The sequence below is a fragment of the Helianthus annuus genome, chromosome 16 (genome assembly GCF_002127325.2).
Source record: "Helianthus annuus cultivar XRQ/B chromosome 16, HanXRQr2.0-SUNRISE, whole genome shotgun sequence".
Classification (NCBI taxonomy): Eukaryota; Viridiplantae; Streptophyta; class Magnoliopsida; order Asterales; family Asteraceae; genus Helianthus; species Helianthus annuus.
Window position 1 is genome coordinate 116,941,415 of NC_035448.2, and position 24,209 is coordinate 116,965,623.

The 24,209-nt window shown below is 36.9% G+C and overlaps 2 protein-coding genes across 3 annotated transcripts; one reads left to right on the forward strand and one right to left on the reverse strand.

The window, feature by feature from the left end:
* Positions 1–7,209: 7,209 nt before the first annotated feature.
* Positions 7,210–14,134, forward strand: LOC110915877 (protein tesmin/TSO1-like CXC 2). 2 transcript variants are annotated; one of them, XM_022160619.2, is made up of 11 exons: positions 7,210–7,452; positions 8,296–8,456; positions 9,203–9,821; positions 9,914–9,970; positions 10,594–11,042; positions 11,132–11,206; positions 11,315–11,489; positions 12,017–12,112; positions 12,284–12,350; positions 12,447–12,573; positions 13,595–14,132. In XM_022160619.2, the coding sequence occupies exons 1-11, from the start codon at positions 7,360–7,362 to the stop codon at positions 13,929–13,931; spliced, it is 2,256 nt and encodes a 751-aa protein (XP_022016311.1). In that variant the 5' UTR covers positions 7,210–7,359; the 3' UTR covers positions 13,932–14,132. The 2 variants fall into 2 exon arrangements, with proteins under 2 accessions (XP_022016311.1, XP_022016312.1); XM_022160620.2 differs by lacking the exon at positions 9,914–9,970 and having other exon boundaries at positions 13,595–14,134.
* A 1,811-nt stretch (positions 14,135–15,945) lies between these two features.
* Positions 15,946–22,592, reverse strand: LOC110915390 (dymeclin). Its single transcript, XM_022160074.2, has 18 exons — positions 22,068–22,592; positions 20,228–20,467; positions 20,092–20,155; positions 19,877–20,006; positions 19,629–19,770; positions 19,260–19,502; positions 19,085–19,169; positions 18,838–18,940; positions 18,559–18,684; positions 18,366–18,479; positions 18,144–18,262; positions 17,970–18,057; positions 17,780–17,872; positions 17,366–17,455; positions 17,181–17,300; positions 16,689–16,780; positions 16,311–16,368; positions 15,946–16,240 (listed from the first exon to the last, which is right to left on the reverse strand). The coding sequence occupies exons 1-18, from the start codon at positions 22,255–22,257 to the stop codon at positions 16,160–16,162; spliced, it is 2,178 nt and encodes a 725-aa protein (XP_022015766.1). The 5' UTR covers positions 22,258–22,592; the 3' UTR covers positions 15,946–16,159.
* Between the last annotated feature and the right edge of the window lie 1,617 nt (positions 22,593–24,209).

Sequence of the window (24,209 nt, forward strand, 5' to 3'; positions counted from 1 at the left end):
ATTATTATAACTAGTTAATACAACAAAAAACAACCATAACTAGTATAATCTCACCTATAACGAAGCTATTGTTAAGGTCTGGGGAGGGTAGGATGTAGGCAAGACTTACATCTATCCCAGGGGATAGAAAGTGTGCTTCTAGTGAGAACTCCGGCTCCAAAAACCATAACCAAGACATAAGGTTCTAGAAAAACATATATAAGCACACAACTACTAAAAAGGGTGGAAAGAAAAATAATAAAAATACACACATAAATAAATGAGTAGTTGTTAGTTAAACTACGGCACCGGAAATATGTGAAAACTTATAAAAAGCTATATCACACCTCATAGAAACTGAAAAATTTAAACTCATAAGACAAGAATCTAAACAAAAAACCAGGCAAAACTCCTAAAAGTTACATATCCTTCAATTCATATAGTATTCAATTCAAATATTATAACTTCATCTGCTTCTCATTCACTTCAAACAAATTTTATCTTTTGTTCTCGTTTATCTTCTTCATTTTCTTCAACTCACTAACCCCTTTGGTCTGGATAATGGTCTCACTACAAAATTTCAACACTTGTTTGTAGTGGAGTATATATACACCATTAGAAGTAAGAAAAATATGCCCTACTTGATCTACATGATTCCCTGTTATGGGTTGGTGAATTGGCTCTCAAGAAATATGAACTTGTTTGTGCACATCTTACTTTTCAAACCAATGTCTCATCTTAACCCATTGTCGCCAAAAAACCAATTTTTAGAACAAAGTCCTTAATTAACCTTCTAAACATTAATCAATCTACTTGACCATTAAATTGGTTAAAGTCATCTTTAGATTAGATTTGGCCAATTTAACTTCTACCAATTTCACCGTTCTTGATCACGCTTCTATATATTTGTACGAGGTATTATAAACATGATAAAACAATAAGTGTTATGCATGAAATAATCTTGTTAGATTTTGAAATAAACTTTGCTAACAAGTTTAAATACTATTTGCAACATTTCTAAGTTATATTAAATGATTGAATAGGTTTAGCTTTAAGTTTACTAAAGTTGGGTTAAAAACCCCATTTATACTTTAACCAATGAGGAAGAACACTTACTAAATGATAGTTTTGATGCCTTGCTAAGACCTTAAATTACCACTTAAGGTGTTTTAATCAACTTCACCTTCAATCAAGATAAACTCAGTTAAGACCTTAAATCACCACTTGAGGTGTTTTAATTAAATTCATCACCTTCAATCAAGATAAACTCAAAATCATACGTGAGACTTTAAGAACTCTCTAAAGTTTACATTTGTTCACCCTCTTTAATCAAGTCAAAATCCAATTTTGTGTCTAAATTCGTATTTAATTTTGCAAAATGATGCAACCAGTCCCTCTACTTGTTTATTAAAGTGTCGTTCGTCTACAACTATTTGAAATGTATGGATATCATGTAACTAAAATAATATGGACATGTACTTTGCTATTTCAAAGGTACCGAACCTTCTTTAGCCAACAACATGACTATGTAGATGAAATTCACATAGCCTTGTGCTACATATAACCAAATCTCATCTTTAGTGAGTTCACACGACTATGTACAAGACATCATATACTCGTGTCTTACACCCAATATACTTTGATACTTAGTATCTTCATAAACATCTTAAATACTTATTCCCAATATTACATATATAAGTAATCAATTATATAATAAAAAATCCAAACTATTGTTAAAATATTGGAATTTATTACTTATAATAGAAAATTAGATGGTTGATGTGGGTTGCATAAGGCTCAATAGAGTGGGATCCAGGGAGGGGCCGACGACACCCGGCTCCATCTGTGAACACCACCCTCTAATCCTGAGGAAGTTTTCTTCACCAAAATCCGGTGTGTGCTCTCACTCATCGTTAGGGGTTTTGGAATGCCATAAATGTTTACTTTTTGTTTAACTCACCAAAAAACACATACAAATTCCTTCATTGCTTATCACATGATAGAAAGTTATAGAGGAGTCGAGGGGTTGAAGAAAGCCATTCTTATCTCTTTTCACTTAGGCTTTTATATTAATAGGTAAAATACAAATTAAACCCACTTCATTTGTTTCAAAACAAATTTCACCATAAAGTTATAAAATCTAACTTAATTAATACTAGCTTTTTTGAGTCGCGTGTTGCGATGAAACCGAGCAAATGATAGTGTAAAACAAACGTGATTTGAAAATAAAACATGTTGTTTAGAAAGTCAAATCATTAGAATAGTTTAGTTTATCATTTTACCGTTTTATGATACCAAAAAAACATTTTATTTTGAATACACCTTCGTTTTTAACAAAACTTATAACGGAATATCGAGTGAAAAAATCATGCACAACTACATAATTAATTTTTTAGAAAAAAAAGTTATAAACGTAAATTATTAAAAAAGTATCTAATTTTAATAAATTAATATATGTTCTAAAAAAGAAAAAAAATAATTATTAAAAAATGGTAAAGGAAATATATGGTTTTAAAAAGGAAAAATAAAATAAAATTTGTTATTAAAAGTAAATACAATAATAAAACAATTACAATTTATTAAATAAAAAAATAATAAAAAGCTATATATTGTTTTAAAAATAAAGTTAGTATTCATCGTCCCTCGTTAAAATAGTTTTGTTCTAATAATTATAATTATTATTTTACTGATTTTTTTAAATACCATATTTCGCCTCTTGACTAATTTGTTTTTTTAAACCATTTGTAATTTTATTTATGCTTTTTGTAATTTTTACCTTTTTTAAGATATATTAAACCCTTTTATATATATTGATGTTTAAAGGTTAAATAAAATTAAAATAATTAAGTTTTAGGGAAATTTGAGACGACACCATACAACCTACGAAAATATGGGGAAATTTGATGTGCCACACGAAGAAATATTGAGAAAACAGGACGACCCCTTGACCCTAATAGAGAAAACACGGCGACCCCTTACCCTAACACATTAAGATACACTACAAGTTCAACGAAATCCATTTTCCTCCATTAGATACAAGACTTACTTGTTTCATAACTTCCTTTTTTAACGGCGTTTCATGACTTCCTTTTTTTAACGGCGTTTCATGACTTCCTTTTTAACGGCGTTTCATGACTTCCTTTTTTAACGACGTTTTATGATTCCTAGTAACCAACAATATTTATATGTCTATATTGTTGCCAAGTGTGAGAGTCTGATTGGGGTGTCGCATCCTGGTCAAAAATAATATTTATTTGCCTGAATTACCATTAACAACGAGTTAGTGGTAGTAAGGGGTCGATCCACGAAGAGTTTTTGGTCTGTGTACAGACGAAATTGATTGTAAAAGTTGTCACAGTTATGAAGCTTCCAATTTGATTTAGTTGTTTGTTTGGTTGAAAAAGATGTCGGATTGAACCAACAAGAATTTACTAATTCACCTAACTACAAAGACTTGAACAATTTGATTGCGTGAAAACTTGGTTATTTGATTAAAACAATAATTTAAGAACAAGGTTCACACCCCGTTCGATAATTGAAGACCTAGGGTTCGTACACGTTTTAGATTCAATTCAATTGCATATAATGATTAACGGATTTAGTGTCACGTGGCTTAGGTGCCAAGAGCTATCAACATCATAGACGACAGACTGCAGGGCACTTCGTTACCAAGAACATGTAAATCATATCAATTGAAAATGCATAAGTCTACAAACTCATTTCGCAAAGTCAAATTTTATCATCATTCGACAATTCACAAATTCAATTCAAATGTACGACAATTATCAAAATTTTCAAATGCTTAATACAATTTGTCACAAAATCAAATCTCAAAACAAATGTAAAAACCCTAGAATCTTACAAACACCTACATCGGGGTGAAACCCGAAAGGATTAGCCACTCATGGATGATAGAACTCGATCACCGGATGATTGAAGCTTGATCACAAACATCTTGAAGTTTTGAAGATAGATATGATGAAGGTTAAGGTTTATGGTTGATGATTGGGATTGATGGATGTGATTGGGATGGATTTAGGATGAAGATGATGGTGTTCTTGGCTCCAAGGTGAAGTTCAAAAACTCAAAATTGTGTAACCCCTAGATAATGACCCAAAATTTGGGTTTTAATTTGTTCAAAACAACAAACTTCAGCGTTTCAACAATCTGAAGGGCGTCGTCGACGCCCTGTGGAAAGCCTATTTTTCTGCTGACTACCTATTTGACTGTCTACGACACTTTCTACCCGACGCACAAACCTAAAGGGCGTCGCCAGTGGCCCACATGGGGGTTGCCGACGCCATATCCAAGTCTTGATTCTTGTTTTCTTCATTTCGTGTTTTCGTTTGATCCCAGTTGCATCCCGATGCTCCGTAAAGCTCCCAAATAGCTCCTTAAACTCCGTTAGATCTGAAACCAAAATTCATGTAAAATATAAACTTAAATATGATTAAACACAAGTTTTCGACCATGCATTACATAGTGGCAATAATAAAGATTCATTGGATAAGCCTTTGTGCACCCCAAATTGTTTAATGAACGACACACACGGTCAGTTCAATTTTACACACTCGAGAGGAAACCTAAAATCATTGGTCGAACTCGTAATTGTTAGTTTTGTATATCTCAAACTGGTCGAATTCTGGTAACTTGTACGACATGTACAACTCGACAAACATGTTATGGTTTAATTGGTCTAGGAGGTTCTGACCCGATAATTACCCTTAATATGATGGTCTTAAAAATTTGGTTATCACCCATAATATTTTCAGTTTTGACGAAGTTGTGACTACCCCTTATATTGATAGTTTGGACAATTTCATAAACAACCCTAATATTTTGTACTATCAAGCTTGGTAGCGAAATAATCATGGAATGTTACTGTCGTGGGGACCATCAAAGAAACATTTTCCCAAATTCTAGTTTAATTGTCATGTTTTATAGAAGATAACACCTCATATAATAATCCATAATGAGACTGGTCTATTTGGTTGGACAAGCTGAGTTTTATATCGCCACAGGCTTGGTTTGTGCGATAAGCATAGATTCCATTGTCAATTAGTATATCCAATGTACCAAAGTTGATTATATAGAGTCTAGACTGGTGTCACTGTATGTTTGTGATTTTGTATGACACTTGTATAAATTAAACTGGAGGGAAGTACAAAGAAAATTTCAAGTGGAATGGTATGTACGAGAATAACCAAATAATTTTTATTGACATTAGAAAAACTGATGATATAATATATATAGGGGTTATGTGACATATTGGTGAATTAATATACGCTCACATAACAAATGCTAACTTAGATGAAACTCTAGGTAAAATGCCTTTGATAGAGTAGTCTATTGTAAAAACAATCAAAACAGCTGTACCATTGAATGTATAATAAATAAAAATCTGTGAAAATCCTGAGTATTTCCTTTAAATTGTACGGGTATTAGAGGGGTCCAAAGGTGTATTGATTTTTTTCTCCCTACTAAATTCTTTCATTTATTTTATCCACTGCCTTCTGACTTTTTTAAGTATAAGTGGAGGGGGGTGGTCACTAGTGATAAAATTTTATCACTCACAATATCCAATCATGTTCCGCCATGTCAGCAATCATTTTTCTATCACTCACAACCTTTTTTAGTGGGGGTGGTCATCACTCACCACCACACCCAACAATTCCCCCCCAACCAACAACTACCCTCACAAAATAATATCATCACGGCGTTGAAAAAATAACGAAATTGGCCCACGTTAAACTATCACGCGTGAAATTGAGAGGTGGCGGTGGGAACTTTTGTTTTCCACGCGTTGATTTTATCCTATCACGCGTTGATAATCAACCGCCTCGCCTGGCCTATAACATATGCATATAATGTATTTGCATTTAAACAAAATGCTACCGTATTCTCAAACATATTAAAATCTCAAACATATATAAAGGTTGAAATGGTTTACTTAATTCCCAATACATATATTTTAGTTATAAAATAAACACCTATACCATTAAAAATTTTCAGTTTTACTTATTTATTTTCCCACTAATAAATAAATATACTTTACCAATAAAAAACAAATAACAAGAAATGAAGTAAAAAATAAAACTGTTGACAGTGAAAGTCGAACCAAGGTAACACTAGCACATATAGAATATTATGCTATGTCAATGCATTACAAGACAGACACAAGAAACCAAGTTGATATACATACACACAAGCAAGAAGAATCTAGTAAACAAAACAAAAGTAAGAAATCAAGACATAAAAAACCGAATTAGAACATCAAGGTTTTCTTTTCTTTTATTTTATTTATCTCTCTGACACCCTTAATTACAATCATCATTAGTTTACGTTACCTTTTACTTTCCCAATTTACATATCATTTTATAACAACAACAACAATAATAATTAATTAATTAATATTATACATATCAAATGAAATTGCATATTTGCTACACAGTTTTTTTGGTCCTTTTTTAAGTTTCAACCATACCCTTATATTTAGAATAAATTACTTTTTAGTCCTTGTGTTTTAGTGGTTTTAACCACTAAAGTTCAAAATCAAAAAGTTTAACGCTCTGAGTCTCTAATCGCTCATTTTATAACGTTTTGAGTCCAATTTTGTTCATTTTATAACATTTTGAGTGCAATTTTGTTAAAAGAAATTGGACTCAAAAGGTTAACAGTTTGACTCAAAAAGTTATAAAAAAACGTCTAGAGACTCAGGGCGTTAAACATTTTGATTTTGGATTCAAATGGTTAAAATCACTAAAACGCAAGGACTCAAAAAGTAATTTTATCTATTTGAAATAACTTGTGTTCATTAACTTTATAGATTGCAGGATTTGTACAATTAACGAAATGAACCGAGTTGATACCGACCGAACATCATTGGTACTGGTATTAGTTTTTATTGTTTTCGATCGTATCATACACGGGTCGATATCCTTTTGGTCATATCACAATTTCGATACCGACATCGGTATTCATTTTTATTGTTTTTGATAAATGTAAAATTTGTCGATATCCTTTTGGTCATATCACGACTTATTTTTTTTGCCCCTCTTTTGATTGTTATAGCGAGTACCAATACCACAACGTATTAAACCAATACCAACCGAATTCCTATCTCTCACGTTTCCGTTTAAAATTTATTAAAAATCGGGTCCTTTTCGTCGCAAAGCGCGAATGTAACCCACTAGTAACCAATAAATAGTAATAATAATCAATCTTTGACTGTGTGTTTTGTGGGGTTTCTTCCATCAGCATCAAGTCAAAATAAAAACTTGATTCCCGCCCTTCCCGCTTCTTCTTCAATATCATCTCATCATCATCATTTTCCACCACAAAAACAAGAAAAAAAAAAGTGAACTTGGGTCCAAGGGTGAAATGGGTCATGAAAAAGATCAAGAAAAAGAAATGGGTGTTGTAATGGATACTCCGGAGAGGACCCAGATCGCTAATCCACTTTCTAAGTTTGAGGTGACTTGGGTTTTTGTGGGTTCTTGATTTTGTGTCAATTTGATGAATTTGGTATTTTTTTTGGGGTGTTTAATTGACTAATTGGGTTGATTAGTGAATACCCTTTTGATTTGGGGTGTTAATGTGTATGTTTTTTTAGGGTTTTATGGTTGATTGGGTGTTAAGTGTGAGGGATCTGGTTCTTTACTTTAGGGTTAGGGCTTGTTTGTGATTTGCTTTTTAATTTAAAGCAATCAGTTATTGTTTATGATTTTTAGAGATTTATGCTGTTTCTGATTTTGTTATACCAATTGTTTGATTGATATGTGATTTAGTTTTTGGATGTGCATGTCTATTGCTGATCAAATTTAAATTGGTTGGAAAAAACAAACTGTGAAAGGATTTCTTGCAAGAAAATTGATTATTGAGTTGTTTTTTTTAGTCCAATTTAGTAGATGAGGGTGTTTGGGATTATGTTTTGAAGTGATTATTTGATTATTGCGTTTGTAAAACATAAATAATCTAAAAAAGTGTTTGGATGAAAAAGTGATTATCTGCCTCCAAAACGCAGTTTTGGAGAAGCATGTACCTACACGCAAAATCTATTTTGAAAACGCATAATCTATTTTGTAATATTTATACATTTACTATATGTATGTTTGTACTTTTAAAGTGAAATTAGTATTTTGGGGGTGTTTGGATGTGCGTTTTCAAACTGATTTACGTTTATCTCAGTAACCGGTTTTTGTTTCAGAATTTAGTTATTATGACCATATTGAATAATAATCGGTTTTGCTAAACATTTTAAAGATTTAAGGTTCCTAATAACAAGTCATATTGAAGCATTTTGTTGTATGTTTGCAGGACTCCCCTGTGTTTAATTATATCAACAGTCTTTCGCCTATCAAGCCGGTTAAATCCGTGCACTTTACGCAGACATTCAGCACTCTAAACTTTGCAACAATTCCATCTGTTTTTACTTCCCCTCATGTCAGTTCCCTCAAAGATTCTAAATTTCTTAAAAGGTAATGAGACAAACTATATGATTTCGAGGTGGCAATTTCGACCCGTTTACTATGAACGGGCTATCCACATTATGTTTCATCTCTAAATGGGTCAAGTGGGTAACAAAGAAAATGTTAGTTAAAAGAGAAACTTGGCAAATGGGTCAAAAGTCGCCAATAGTGTATTTTTAACCCATACATCCTTTAAAATCAGTTTATCTAAAAACTTGATAGTTTTTGATATAATATATATTTATTAATCATTTTAGTTAATAAAAACCTTGAAAATTTTGGACAAAAAGTGTTTCGGGTCAACTTGGCCCGATCACTTTGACAGGTACCAAACAACCTGTTTTAGCAAGTGGGTCAAAAGTCGCCAAATTGTCTTCAAAGGTAACGTGCTAATTTTTATAGATTAGACGTCGCGTTTTTGCCACATTTACTAAGAATGGATTTATTAAGATTTTGTTTTATCTCTTCCAATGGGTCAAACGGGTAACTGCCTAAATAGGAAGCATGTTAGACGGGTCAACAGTTGCCCAAAGTGTACTTTTAAACCACATGACCTCCTAAACCGTTTTATTTATTAATAGTTGATTAAAAACGTAAAATTTGGACAAAAAAGTGTTGTGGGTCAACCCAGCTCGATCGCATTGACTTATTACACAACCTGCCCGGCCCACCCATTTTTCCACTTTAGGAGATCATTACTGAACCAAATTTATATTACGTTGTCCATTTTCGCTAAATATATTTTGACTTTTCAGGCACCAGTTTTCTGATTCATCAAAACCCGAACTTACTTCCGATGATGCAAAGAAAGCAGAAACCAGTGAAGGGAATTTAAACGCTACTCAAAACCTATTAAAGCAGCAAACAGATATTAATTCCAGCAACTCCATTACCGACACTTCTGCTGCTCCATCAAGCGGTTGCTCAAATCTTGAATCAAGAAAATTAATCTATGAACCCGTTCGTCTCGGCACAAACACATTAAAAACAGCGGGTCCATCAGCATTGTCTGTTCCATTCATCAGCAATGGCCCGGAAAACGGTTCATTTAGAAACGAACCAGAAGTCGAAGGGATAAACGAACTCCCTCAGAGTAAAGAAGTATCAACATGTGATTGGGACAGTTTGATATCTGATGGTTCAGAGTTGCTTAATTTCAACTCACCAACTGATACAGTGTCCTATAAGGCCCCTGATCAAAACACGTTACATCCTACAAGTTTTAATACGTTATTGACGAACGCAAAACCGCAAGCTAATCCCTTAGAAAACGATGAAGGTTTGAAGGGGGCAGCTGAAAACTATGTAGTGGTTACTAGTACGTCTTTAAACAAATTTGAGGTTGGAGTGCCGGTGGAGGATACAGATAATGAGGTGAGAATTTATAGAAGACGTAAATGTTTCTTTAGATGTGCAAACGATCTGATTTAAATTCAATAGTTATTAACATGTTTATAATTATTTAGGGTGGGTCTTTAAACAAATTTGAGGTTGGAGAGCCGGTGGAGGATACAGATAATGAGGTGAGAATTTATAGAAGACGTAAATGTTTCTGGAAGGTGCTGTTTGTTTTTTTCTGAAAAGCTCTGCGCAGTCTCTTCTGTCTGCGCTGTGCAGACCATGCGCAGACTGTTTGTTTTTCCGAAGACGTTTCATTAGAAAACGTCTGCGCGAGCTCTTCTTGGTGCAGACTTGGCCCAACCACTTCTAAGATCTTCTAAGGTCTGCAGACCTTAGGGTTAAACACCAACACCGCCCATCACCACCAACACCACAGTTCACCACCTCCGTCCACCACCCACTACAATCCACCACCACCATCCACCACCCACCACCGTCCATCACCACCACCACCATCCACCACCCACCACCACCGTCTACCACCATCACCGTCCAACACCACCACCACCCACCACCACCGTCCATACACCACCGCCAGTTTATTTTAGACGTCTGCATACGTTAAAAAACAAACAACCTTTTTCTTGCAGACTGCAGAGGTTTGGTCCACCTCTTCTTCTACAGATGTCTGCAGATGTGGTCCGCAGACTGCAGACATTTTACCTCTTAAAAAACAAACAACACCTAAATGTGCAAACGATCTGATTTAAATTCAATAGTTATTAACATGTTTATATTTATTTAGGGTGGTTCTAATTTATACCGTGGCATGAGAAGGCGCTGTCTGGTTTTTGAAATGAACGGGTCCCGGAGAAAGCACTTCGAAGATGTCTCAAACGGTAGTTCTGCAAACGTATCAGAATCCAATCAAACCGTTGCTCCCAGTGATAATAATTTACGTCCATCGAGGAACGGTAATTTACGTGGTATCGGTTTGCATTTAAACTCTATCGCTTCAAACTTAGTGGATCATAAACATGTTAAGCATGAAAGCTCTGGCTCTGGTAGACAACTTATAATTGCACCTTCTGCTGCTTATCCTTCCATGGGTTCCGGTCGAGAATTGATGACAACGTTATCGGATTCACCCGACGTCGGGCCTGCTCTAAACGTTGCCGAAGATGCTTCTAAAGCGGTCGGGTTTGTAGTTAATGATGAGTTAAGTCAAAGTCAAACTAGTCCGAGAAAGAAAAGGCAAGTTACTCGAACCATTATAGTGTCGGTGTATAACGTTTCAATTTGCTAAGCGTGATGAAGATTAACGTTTTAGTTGAATTTTATAGGCGTAGAGCGGAAAATGTTGGAGAGGCGGAGGCTTGCAAGCGATGTAACTGTAAGAAATCCAAGTGTTTGAAGCTGTATGTTCTATAAGCTCACTGTGTTACTTCTTAACACTTATATGCATGATCAGTTATGGTTGTTCTGTAATACTGATGTTCACTTCACTTATGAAATACTGGTTTCAGTTATTGTGAATGCTTTGCTGCTGGTGTCTACTGTGTGGAGCCATGTGCATGCCTCGAATGTTTCAACAAACCGATACATGAAGACACAGTGCTTGCAACTCGCAAGCAGATCGAATCCCGCAACCCTCTTGCATTTGCTCCCAAAGTTATCAAAACCTCTGATCCCATGCAAGAGGTTTGTAACACACACCGAGTACATTAGAGCTCCTATGTAGGGGTGTAAAAGGCTCGAGCTCGAGCTCGGCTCGTTGGTATTTTCTCAAGCTCGAGCTCGGCTCGTTTATTATCTATTAATTAATATATTAAATAAAAATAATATAAATAATGGACTTTTTAGGCTCGCGAGCTCGATAAGTGAAGCTCGGGCTCGTTTACTAAATAAGCTTATTTTTAGGTTCGAGGTCGGCTTGTAAACAAGTTTAAATAAGCTCGGCTCGACTTGGCTCGTTTACACTACGGCTCAATAAGGCTCGACGAGCCTAACGAGCTTCACATGTGAGGCTTGAGCTTGGGCTCGATAAACAAACGAGCTTTATTTTAGGCTCAAGCTCGGCTCGGGATCGGTAAGGCTCGGCTCGTTTCAATCTTTTTATCGAGCCGATCTCGAGTAGCTCGCGAGCCGCTCGGCTCGTTTGCACCCCTACTCCTATGGTTAGTGAATTTTCAACTTTATATATATCATAATATTTCTTTTTTATACAGGATGAGTCTAGCAACACTCCGGCTTCAGCTCGACATAAAAGAGGCTGCAATTGTAAAAAATCTGGTTGCCTCAAGAAATACTGTGAATGCTATCAGGTTCTTCCCTCTTGCTGTACTTGAGTTAAACGGGCCGAGCCCAAGCTTACCTAAGTTTGAGCTCGGTTTTTTTAAACCTTAAGCTCTGTTCGTGAGTAAATTTATGAAAGCTCGAGCTTTACTCTGTTATTTATTAATTATTTTGGTTGTATGTTTTTATTTTCTGTAAAGGGTGGCGTCGGATGTTCTATCAACTGCAGATGTGAAGGGTGCAAGAATACGTTTGGTCGCAAGGATGGTAAGCGTGCGTTTTGCAAACACATGATGGGATTAACATATTTTAGACGGTTTACTAGTTTGAAACTTATTCGATGGTGGGTGTATGGTTTTGTAGGTTCTGACATGGATCTAGAAGGCAATGAGTGTGACACGAATGGGAGCGATGGAAGCTTGCAGACGGTATTCCATACTGAGGCCGAACCGGTTTCTGCTACTCCTGCAACTCCTTCACGTTTTGGCAGGTGAAAAAAATATCATGTATTACGTGAGTTTGTAGCCTTTTTTCCGCTAGCCCAGCCCGTTAGGTAGAGTTGGCAATATATGCTACAAAATGACTCGACACAAAGTTAAAGAGTAAACGGGCTTGGGTCATTAACGGATTGACTCATTTATGACACGATTAGAAACGTGTTTAAATGGGTTCAACCCACTTAAACTGTCTATGACACGTGTAACACATTTAATATTAGTGTTAAATAGGTTAATAGGTCGACACAACACGTATATGACCCTTTTATCAAAACAACATAGTTTATAGATAATTAAATTTATTATAATTATATATGGATTTTAATTATCGGTAACTTTAGGGTGAAGGGGGTGCACACCTAATAGGTGAGTGCCCTCTCTTACGCCAAACCAATCCCCGTGTGCCACGTCAACTCCCCTCTTAAACTCCCCTAACACCCCCATTTGATGGCGCCACTCCCCTCTTAGGTGAATTGGGTTTTTTTTTTTAAAAAAAAAAAAAAAAAAAAAAAGAAAATGTGTGATTGGACAAGCCCCTTCTCTCTCCTCCCTCTCTCCTCGGTGGCGGCTCACCGGTCTCACACTCTCTCTCTTGGTCACCTAATAGTCGGCGGTGTCTTACCGCTCGGGATAATTGCTCACCGATGGGGTCCCCGAAGGGTGCCCCGTCCACCCTTAATTTTATTATGTTAATGTATCCTATAATCTCTTAACCGTGTTTGGTGAATTGTTTCAATATAATCATGTTAAATGTGTCGTGTCAAGTAATAAACATGTCCATGTTAGCATTTAAGAAAAATGACACGCTTAACTAAACTTGTTGTGTTCTGGCTCAAGTGTTGTCGAAAACAACCCGTTTAACACAACATGACACCTTTTGTCAGCTCCACCTTTAGAGGTGGCAAAATGGGCTGGGCCGACCCACCCGCAAAAATCTTCTGATCTGTTTTTATAACTTTAGTTCTAGTGATTACCAAAGATTTACCATGTCTAATTACATATTTATTTTCATAGCGCGAGACAATCTATTCCATTGATGAACTCAAAGGGCAAACCGCCACGATCATTTCTAGCCATCGGATCATCCTCTAACCCAAGATTTGGAAAGCTGAACCCTTTCAGAGGTGGCGGTGGTACTAAGCAACTACAAACGGTGGGAGAAAACGAGATACCCGATGTTTTTGAAGAGAAGAATGGTTCTCCAATTAGTGGCGTAAAATCTTGTTCACCAAACAGCAAGAGGGTGTCACCCCCACACTCCAATTCCATCATGGGACAAAGAAGCAGCAGAAAGTTAATTTTGCAATCTATTCCTTCATTTCCATGCCTCACCCCCAACAGCAAGCATTGATGCAAATCAACCACTTTGCTTTTTCTTCTGTATGGATGCATGGATGGATGGCTAGATGGAGGGTCTTTCTTTAGTTACTGTGTAGTATTTTTTTTTTCTTTATTTTTTTTTTTCATTTTTGATGATCTAGTTGTATGGTTTACTTATTCCAGCTTATAAATCTTTGCTTGTAATATAATAATATGATGCTCTTAGTTAAAATTTGTTTATCATAAACATAAATATTAGTACCGTCGATACATGGTTTTGAGACGAAAGTTTTATAGATAGTTTGGGTGGATCGAGTTGTAATCGTCATGGTTTTGAGAGTACGATTGTGCGATGTGATTGGCTACACGTCGCTTTCTAAATGTACTTGTTGTCTTATCTGTCCACAGCCGTTAGTGGAGATCGGTGTTGTAAAATTTTTGGCATTTTTAATATTCTTATATATATATATATATATATATATATATATATATATAAAATTATACGAATTTACATCGAGATAGTTGGTAAACGGGCAAAACTAAGTCTTTTAAAAACTACGTCCATAGATCCCGGGGTCATAACATTACTATGCACGACCTTTGAACTCGACTAAGTAGGTCCACGGCCTCTGGCGCCAGAAAACCAAAAGTATCATGTTGTAAAAGAAGGTCTACAGAGTCCTCTTAGGTGTGCACATTGTAAGGTGTTTGGTCATTCTGATGATACATGCCTGAAACAGACTAGGAGGGCTCCTAAGGGGCCGGTCATCATTCAGAAGCAACAGGATGGGAACAATAATCGAAAACCAGTGAATCAGCCGGCTGTTGATAAAGATGGGTTTATGGATGTAGAACGCAAGAAAATGGCTAGGAAACCAGGGTTTCCTATAAACAAACAGAAGCAAAAGTTTGAATATAGGCCGCTTGGACCCAAAGCACATGGGGGGACTAACACATCGGCTACTCCAGCTAGTGTCATTTCCAAAAATCAGTTTGATGTTTTAAGGAAACATGGAGGGCAGTCAGGTCAAACTAGTGAGGCTCACAAGGATCAGCTGGGCTCGAAAGATGAGGAGGTTCGCGAAGTCTATAATGAAACGAATGATTTTATGACTTCATCTGCGAGAGTAGAGGCAAGCACATCTTCCACAAAGTTCTCCAATGGATAGTCTGATTCGGTTTCGTGTGAAGGGGCTTCCTAACGGTGGCAACTTCATTTTTGATGATGGAGGATGATGTTTTGGTTTTATTTTTATTTGTCTTGTCTGCTAGATATCGTTATGTGATGTATAGTAGGCTAGGTTAAGTGATGGAATAGGTTTTTGTTTGTTTGGCTTACATATATGGGGCATGTCCTGTATATGAACTAGTGTGGAACTCTTCCTCACTACTTGTACTTAATTTGCGGTTTTTAATAGAATCACCGGGGTAACCCTTTACCCAAAAAAAAAGGTCTACAAGGCTTGGGAGATCATGGAGCAACCATGTTGAAGATCATGGAGCAACCCATGTTGAAGATTATGGAGCAGTGAAATGGCGCAAGCTGATTGGCCACACGTCTTGGATCATCGTGGGGATTGTTTGACACAGAGCCTGGCGCGGCACATGCTGATTGACTGCACGCTACTGTGAACTGTACTATGGTCTGTACTGGTTGTCTCCTGCTAGCTGGCTTAGTTGCATGCCCGTAGGATGTGCCTGCAGGGAAACCTTGGGTCCAACTGAGTGTTGGGAAGTTTAAGTGTGGGTATGGTCCTGCACGTGCAAGGGCTGGGTCGCGGCCTGTACGGCATTTGGGACCATACCCCTTTCACCCTTGGTCCATCTCCATGTTGCATTGTTCCTACTTTTCAGCATACATGCAAACTATTTCCTTGATGCACGCCATATTCATGTTCTATTTCGTGGTTTCTTTAATTGTTTTATTGAACTTTTATAGGAAAAGATGGGCCAGCCCAGTGGGCCGGTCTAGGATGAGACGAAACCTATTGGGCCAGACCCAAACTAAGATACTGTCTACATTTACAGACCAAGAAAATCATAAATTTTGAGCAAAGATAATTCCACTTCTTTTTAACATATTCCGGCATGTTACAAAATGAAAAACACCTCAATAATATCACTACTTGAATGATTTTGGCTACAAGAATTACATCTAACTGTCAAAACTTGTGTAGAAAAATCATGACTAGTATACGTTTATTTATATATAAGCTTTATTTTTCCCTCTGTGTATTTACATAAAACGATAGCGGTCTGTCAAACAGATGATTCCACAGCCTCCTTCGCATTTAACTGCATATTTTGGTCGGCATTCCTCTCCTCCATAGCATTGCTAACCTGCATTCAGAAGTGTAACCAGCAAAGCCAAACATATATTTCTTTTCTATAACGAAAAAAGGAAACAAACCTCCACAGGCAGCTCGATAGGGAATAAGTTTATGCTACTGGGATTGAAACTGAAACCACTGCACAAAAAAGTGGATTGTTAATGGGATGGACGGGTCAGACTCGTCGACAAATGGGTAAATTTTGTATGGGTCAAAACAAGCGGGGTTAGGTTGACTAGGAACACTTGTCCAAGCTTGAAATAATAATAATGTGTAAAATGTCAAATATGATTACAAAAAATAATATATTATTTCAACAATATGCCTTAAATTTGCACTTTGGGTAACTCTAGGCCTGTTTCTGTATCAGTTGACTTTATTCTTTGCCCGTTAGAGATAAACTTCGGCTACATCTAGACATTGATGATGCTAATTAGCAAAAGCATATATATATATACCTGCGAGAGATTACTAACTGCCACACATATGGAATGAAGAACTCTTCGGGATGGCTTTCTTGCTCATATGTGAACCGTAGTTGAGTGAACATCTAAATTGAAAAGCGGAAATGAGCTTACAGCATTAATACAACATTCACTTTTGTAGTAAAACCAGCACAATTAAAATAAAATACGTATATGAATCTAAAAATTATAATACGTATAATGTGTATAAATTATCAACATAACCGATTTCATTCTCTTTTAAGTTTTCCCTTCACTTTTGACTGCGAACATCCCTAAAAATGATTATATTATTATTATAATCTATAAGTGGATGTGTGTTTTGGAACCAATTATGTGATTTTGTATCATCATAGTGTAACAAAACGGGGTGTAGAAATAGTGTTCCACCGTCTTAAAAGTTGTAATTTTTTTAGAATAATCAAGATAAATCCATACTTATTTTACAAAACTGTTTTGGCATGCGGGAGAAATATCTATGATTACCTTCATCCCATCTCCACGCCAAGATCTGCAATTTACGTTAATAACTTGAAACACTTTCTCAACGGACCATTCGCCATCTAACTTTTGAGCATCCATGCGGCTATTGAAGAAGTCCAAGACCTAAAAGACCACAACTAGCATCAGCATCAACATATTTACAATACATCAAATCAAAGATTACATACTGAAAATATGTTCTCAAGCAACTCATTGAAGCGCGGATGATTCCTGAAAGGCTGAAAAACCTCCTGCCTGTGCATAATTGCATAAATCACCTGCCACATTTAGATAATAGTCAAGATTGCATGGGCGTGTCATAACATGTAAGCATTTGCAAACACTAACAAAGGAAAATAATGTTGAGGTGGCAAGTTCGACCCATTTTCTGGTTTTATTTTATTATATCAAAAGGGTCGAGTAAAAGGTAGCTAAAAGAGGAATGGATTGAATAGGCTGAAAATCAACCGAAAATGTAGACTGTTCTTGGTTATTTTAAAATAATTATTTTTATACAAAATAAACCAACGAAAAAGTGTTTAGCGGGTCATCCTGCCAACACGCGCATCTTGCAAGCTGTAACTTATAAGTTAATTATATACCTCTGGGTTCCTCGGCAGCGCGTAGGTCAGAATTGCATTGAGTATTTCCAAAACGATCCTGAGGAAGTCGGTATATATATGCAATTCTGCTGACTGGAACAAAGTATTATAATTTAGTAGATTACATAAATAAAAAAATAATAAATAAATAAATAAACAGGAACTGAAGTAATGACAAGATGTTAGCTACCGTATCTTCAGGAAGTTTATCATCATCCTTTGGGTCACTATCACTCATTTGCATTTTATCGTTCTTTAGCTCTGCTAGTTTTGCATATCTGGATAAGAACAGTAATCAGAGGTTCGGGAATGAAGAAAAGTGAGGATCATAAAGAAAGTAAAAAAAGATGAGGGAGATGCATACTTGCGTGACAAGATTTCAAAAAGGCTAACGAGGCTTTGTGAGGCATATGCGGTTAGCCGATGCACATGTGGAGCCATGTTAGCCAATGCTGCAAGGCAATTGGTATGTAGATAAACATCCTGTTCAAGTTTAACATGCGAAAAGTTAACATCTGTTTACAAGCATTTGGTACGTAGATAAACATCCCTACGTAAACGGTAAATCATATGTTGTCTTACGTACCCGCATCTTAGACATGTTGTACTTCACTGTCCTAATTAGAATGATGACCATGAGAGAACCAAGCGATGTTTGATGAAGTAGGCGTTCTTGATACCACGGAACAGAAGGGAGAATCTAACAAAATGCCAGTACATAAAAATATATATATATGTTTTTTTTTATTATATAGCCAGGGAAAATAATGTTAAGTTACCAGCTTGTGTATGGTAGCATTAAAAGAAGCATCTTGACTAAGTATCAGCAGAATAATCAGCACCATATATATTTGGTTCGATGTTCTCCTTGAAGTGTCATAAAGTGTCTCCAACAATGGCAGCAACTGGCAATTTAAAAACAATCAAAATATAGTTTTTTTTTTTTTTTTTTTTTTTTTTTTTTTTTTTTTTTGCAAAAGTAATCGATGAGAGAAATGATTTAAAGAACGCAAAAAAAAAAAAAAGGAAATTGGTAAACATACTGAGTTGCTTCATACCAATGTATCTATCTCCGTTCGAACCAGAACGTATTCCAGAAAGTCTGAATTCCCATGAACCAAAGCATACAGCAACAGAACTGCAGTTTCATCGGTCAAGCACCTGCAGAGGTTAATCATTTACATCAAAGATGGAAAAATGAGAGTTGGGTTAGTTACGGTTCAGGTCAAAACATGCCATTGTTAGAAACGGGTCACACAGGCGTAGGGTAGGGTCGGGTCGGGTCAAAGTAAACTGAGCTCTTACATGCCAAGTGTGTCATAGAGAGAAGCAAAGGCCAATCTAACAAGCGGACCACTATGTGCATTTCCCTCGATATCCACCCGGTCAACTGCAATAATTAGAATATGGGTTACATAATTCAAATACAATAATTAGAAAGAAAGAGAAATGGATCTTACAAACGATAAATGGATCTTACACTCAACATTCTTAACATTTTCCAATGCTGTATAATACGGATTTTCAGCGAAATAAGTTTCCTCTTTCAGAAACGATTCGGAACCGACGCCAACGTTGCTGTTTTTCACAGATTCCACAAGAATGCATTTACGATAATGAATGAGAATAAGTAATATATTGACACTGCTGTCAGCCAGTTGACTTCTAGAAGCTTCAAAACTTGAATTGACAAAGTAACTAAGTGGAAGTAGCACTATATTTGCTGCAGGTCAAATACAAATAACATTTTATCAGATACATCATACATACACAAAAATAACTGTCATAACGTAGACGTCCAACCAAAAAGATGAAATGCAATTTAGAAAGTCAAAACATTAAGGTATACCAGCAGCAGAACCAACTCTCTTCAGTACGCCTAGCTGATTTTCTTCGGACATTAACGTATACGATGCACTATTTTTCGATCGTGGCCGTGAAATGTAGTTAAGCAGCAGTTTATGAACAACCGAACCTACCAGAAAATGCTCCTGCAAAATACAGTTTTGTTTCTTTCATTGTTGTCGTATATTTCACCAAATGAAATATTATTACAATATTACTTTAATAACAAAAAATAGACCGTCACATCGTTACCTGACTCATTGCTGCATCAATGAAAGGGTGAGCATCATTTGGTCCGGGTGACGGCCCAGAAAGAAGCTGAGTGGACGTAGCAATGAGCATGAAGTTCAGCAGTTCGTGATGTAGAAGATACGTCTTTGGACTGAGTATTTATATACGCATAATTAGAAAATAAACGATAAATTCTACCACTAACGAATAAATATAATAATAACTGGAAATTATACCTTACATCCACTCTACCAATATAGCTAAGCACAGCATGCATAACCATATTTATAATGCTCTCGTCTGTGACCAACATAAGAAGATAATACGCTATTTTAGATGATAAAAGTTATGCTGCAATGTTATATTAGTTACCTTTACGGATATTGGTTGGTGGTGTTTCACTGTCGTCTAGAGATAAATACAGATCATCAAGGTTCTGGCTGTTCAAATTTTCAATTGAATACTTTAAAAATACGGATGAAATGTAAGATGCATTTACAGCCTTCATTGAAGCCACTGACAGCACATCTGGATTAGAAAGTGACTCTTGCAAACACCATGTTAAATGAATTAAGATCTTTGCAAGGTGCCTTGTGGAACGGTTGTTTTGTGCTGCAAAAATAAATTAATTAATAATCAATAAATATATTAGTGTGTGCAAGAAATGTGTAGCGTCGTGACAATGACATCAAGTGCAGCTTAATTTCAGCACAAAGCTAAACTAATATCACTTGTAATACATCTCACTTTATAAAGCAAAGACTGTTAACTAACAAAACATGCAAGAAAGAGTAGGAAAAGATTATACCACTAGAACAATTTAATCTTATAAAAAAAACAGTAAAAGTTACCAGCACAGCAAGTTTCATATATCAAATGCGACAGTCGCATATAGCCATTAAAAGCGTATTTGGATGCACCATGGTCACAAAATACTGGCAGTTAACTTGTTAAGTAAACAACTGAAATAATTATACCTGAATCTCCTTAAAGGAATCGTGCTTTAAGAGAGCCTTTTTTTTTTTTTAAATTGAATGGGAATTATATTCATGTATCTAACTGGTCATCACCCAAATGTTGATTAAATTACTCATTTATATTATAGCAGCTATTCTCTGTTATTATACTCAAGATTATTGTAGCTTAATATCCAATGTTAGTTACGATGAAACCCCAATTTAGATTTTTGAACTATAAAGACATTCGAAGCACTAAGGAGACCACCCTGAGTTCTGATACAATCAAATTAACTTAAATCCACATCGTTACTAGTCATACTAAACATAGTAGTCAAAGGCACTAGGTGCCCAGGAGCAGCCCATAGTTGTTAATAGCGAATAGCGACAAATGGCGACCGCTATTTTATATATAGCGATACACTAGAAAAAGAATTTTGAAAATTTTTATATGTATATTATATCAAAATACCTTGGTATATATGCTATTTTACATGTATATTTAACAAAAACCTATAAATCCAGCTATTTTATAGCTTATCTAATTGCTATTTACATCAAAAAAAAAAAAAAAAAAAAAAAAAAAAAAAAAAAAACTAACTGTCGCTATTCACGCTATTGGTTGCTATGACCCAAATAGCGACACTTGGTCGGCCAGATTCCGGCCAAATATCCACCACCAAAATCCGGTCTGAACAGCTAAAACGGGTTAAAAATCCAAAAATGACCTGGAACAAGCTAAACCAGCCTAACGCATGGCTAAAACCCCTAAAATGGTCTTTTATACCGTGTGCCTTGATTAAAAGAACACTCGCCTTTTAGGCCAAAGGCTCACCTTGTGTGCCCCTAGCGCGTTCCACTACCTAGATACTAACAAACAAACAAACAATCAATCACAAAGCAAGTTTATTAATAACAGATCCTATCAGATTAAAAAGATCAATCACAAAGATCTCCCCCGTTGAAAAAAAATCCTAACCAATATGAGCTTCGCTTATCCATAATAATTTTAATAATTAAAACTATGTCATGTTTCGGCCCAAACTCAACCCAAAAGACAAGTCATAGGAACCCATGGTCTAAAACCCCAACATTTGTTGCCCATACAAATGATACAGTTGCAATGGTTTCCCCCCCCCCCCCCCCCACCCCCCCACCCCCACACCCCCCCACCCCCACACACACACACACAATGATGAACCATTCTTTACTGCAAAAACCACATTACATCATCAAATAATGCAACTACAACTAACCTAACGTTTGGCAAGCTTGCTCAACACGATTAGCCGGCCAATGGAGATCAAACGGGAGCTCCAGTAACTTATGCCAGTAATCAGAAGTCACCGGAAACGTTTTCCCACCAACAAATGTACCGATCAGATACTCCGCCGTCTCCGGCGGCCCCTCGCCGCCCCACCGCGGCGTTGAAGGCAGACCACCCATCAAATTTGAGGATCTGGGTTGAAAAGTTGAGAGTAAAACGTGAATGTTAATGGTATAAACACGACCGGGAGGTGTGGATCTTGAGACGGTCGGTGACAGGGTGAGGGGACAGATATATGAAATGAAAGAAATCTATTGGTTGGATTACAAGATAAACGAAAATAGAAGAAATCTATTGGCTGAATCACAAGCAAAAGGAATGAGAATTGGACTTTTAACTACGAAATGCAATTTGAAATAAAGTAGAGATTTAAGATTCAAGAACACTAAACCGTGTTGAAAAGGGTTGAAGTTGGGTGCATAGCACGTATTTCTTTATGGAAATACTTATTTTCTTGGTGTGTCAATTAAGGATAGGATGATGATTTTTTTCAAAGAGCATTAATTGATATCGATTAACAAGATTAGTAATGGTTATCGGTATTTATTTATATGGTTTCGGTTCTGGTATTTTGCAATACTGATACCGTATTGAAGAAACAGTGATCTAATTAGAGTTAATTAGATTGGTTTATGTTCCTTTCATGTTGGTTAATCTTCTTAAAGATATTTAAGCTCCGACTTGGTAATCTAACCTGCAAAACAGAACACCGTTACTCGTTAAGAGGGGAATGTGGGGGTTTCCCTCTTAACCAGGCTCCGGCGTGAGAATAAGCGACTGCTTTGAGAGTAATTAAGTGTAAAGAGTGAGAGCCAAGAGAATAGAATGTTTAACCTGTGAAGTAAGGTCTCTATTTATAGCCGGAGAGGTGTGAGGGGTTATGGGCTGATGGGCCTTGGGCCAGAAGCGGACAACAAAACGGATATGCTCTTTGTCTCACTGGCGTCGACCGCTTAGTGGCTTCTAGATGCTCGTTGGTGCTGGCGCACCTTGATTGGAGCCACGTGTCATTGTTGTCGGCCTTGTTGTCCTTCTGTCATCAGCAGACGAGTGGAGATCGTGGGACAGTTGTCTCCGTCCTCTGATTGGTGCCATGTAGGCGTCCTTGTGTACTTCTCGTCAGGCGATCGTGGCGCACGATTGACCAGAGCCTGCTAGACGCTCATTGGCTCCTTTTACTGCCACTTGTACCTTGTGTACCACTGTAGGTAGCCGCGCGCTTCCTTACCGAGTGGCTCATTTCTTCCATTGTTTTATGTTAAGTGCTGATATCTGGGTTTGTTGTGTGCATTCCCTCGCGCGGGATAATCGTAGAGCGATGTAGGCCGCGCAAGGTTGTTGTTAACACCTTGTTGTGTTAAGGAGTATGGTCTCACGCGCAACCTGATCTGAGGTTTGCGCGACTTTTTGGGACCATACCCCTTCAAGTCCCCCCAGTCCAGTGCTGCACCATGCGCAACGCAAGTGGTTGGAGCTCTGGACTTAATAAAAAATAAGAGTAGGGGAAATGGTTCCTTTGATCCTGACTTGTATGGCGGACGTTGAAAAACTGTTGTTTTCAATGCGCAGGTACTAGGCAGGTGTCGAGTGATTTCTTGTTTGGCCTTTTAAGCGCGCGAGGTTATAGTAGTTTACGTATATCTAGCGCGACTCATGTGACTTCTGCATGAAGTTACTTGCACGTTTTATGGCGGGAAACTTCGAAATTTGAACTTCTGACAGGTTGGTGAGATAAGTCGCTGAGGGCGACGTTTGAGTTGACCCCTGGCACGGGTGTCATCATGCCGCCTGCGGCGGTTGCACTTCATGTCAGGAGAGTGAGGCCCACGCGCGCGTGGTAACCGTCACCCCTGGTTTTCCGCTTGACGTGGCAACCTCCCGTTGGTTAGCCTAGCGGCGAACGCGGCACGGTTACCCATCGCATTAAATGCGATGGGTATATATATCCGAAGAGAAGGTGAGAGATTCTCACTTCTCTTCGTTTCTTCTCCACTTTTCTCTCAAAACTCTTTGAATCTTCAAAGTGTTCTTCGTCTTCTTCAAGATTTCTTCAAATCTTCAAACTTTCTTC

Bases quoted from the DNA above. Each gene is read 5' to 3' on its own strand.
- LOC110915877 (XM_022160619.2), top strand. From the start codon at position 7,360: ATGGGTCATGAAAAAGATCAAGAAAAAGAAATGGGTGTTGTAATGGAT. The intron at 8,457-9,202 runs GTAATGAGACAA...TTGACTTTTCAG, and splicing joins GATTCTAAATTTCTTAAAAG to GCACCAGTTTTCTGATTCAT. The intron at 12,351-12,446 runs GTAAGCGTGCGT...ATGGTTTTGTAG, and splicing joins TACGTTTGGTCGCAAGGATG to GTTCTGACATGGATCTAGAA.
- LOC110915390 (XM_022160074.2), bottom strand. From the start codon at position 22,257: ATGGGTGGTCTGCCTTCAACGCCGCGGTGGGGCGGCGAGGGGCCGCCG. The intron at 18,058-18,143 runs GTATGCATCTCC...GTTCTTATCCAG, and splicing joins TTTGAAATCTTGTCACGCAA to ATATGCAAAACTAGCAGAGC. The intron at 16,781-17,180 runs GTAATCATAGAT...TTTTCAATTTAG, and splicing joins GGCGTGGAGATGGGATGAAG to ATGTTCACTCAACTACGGTT.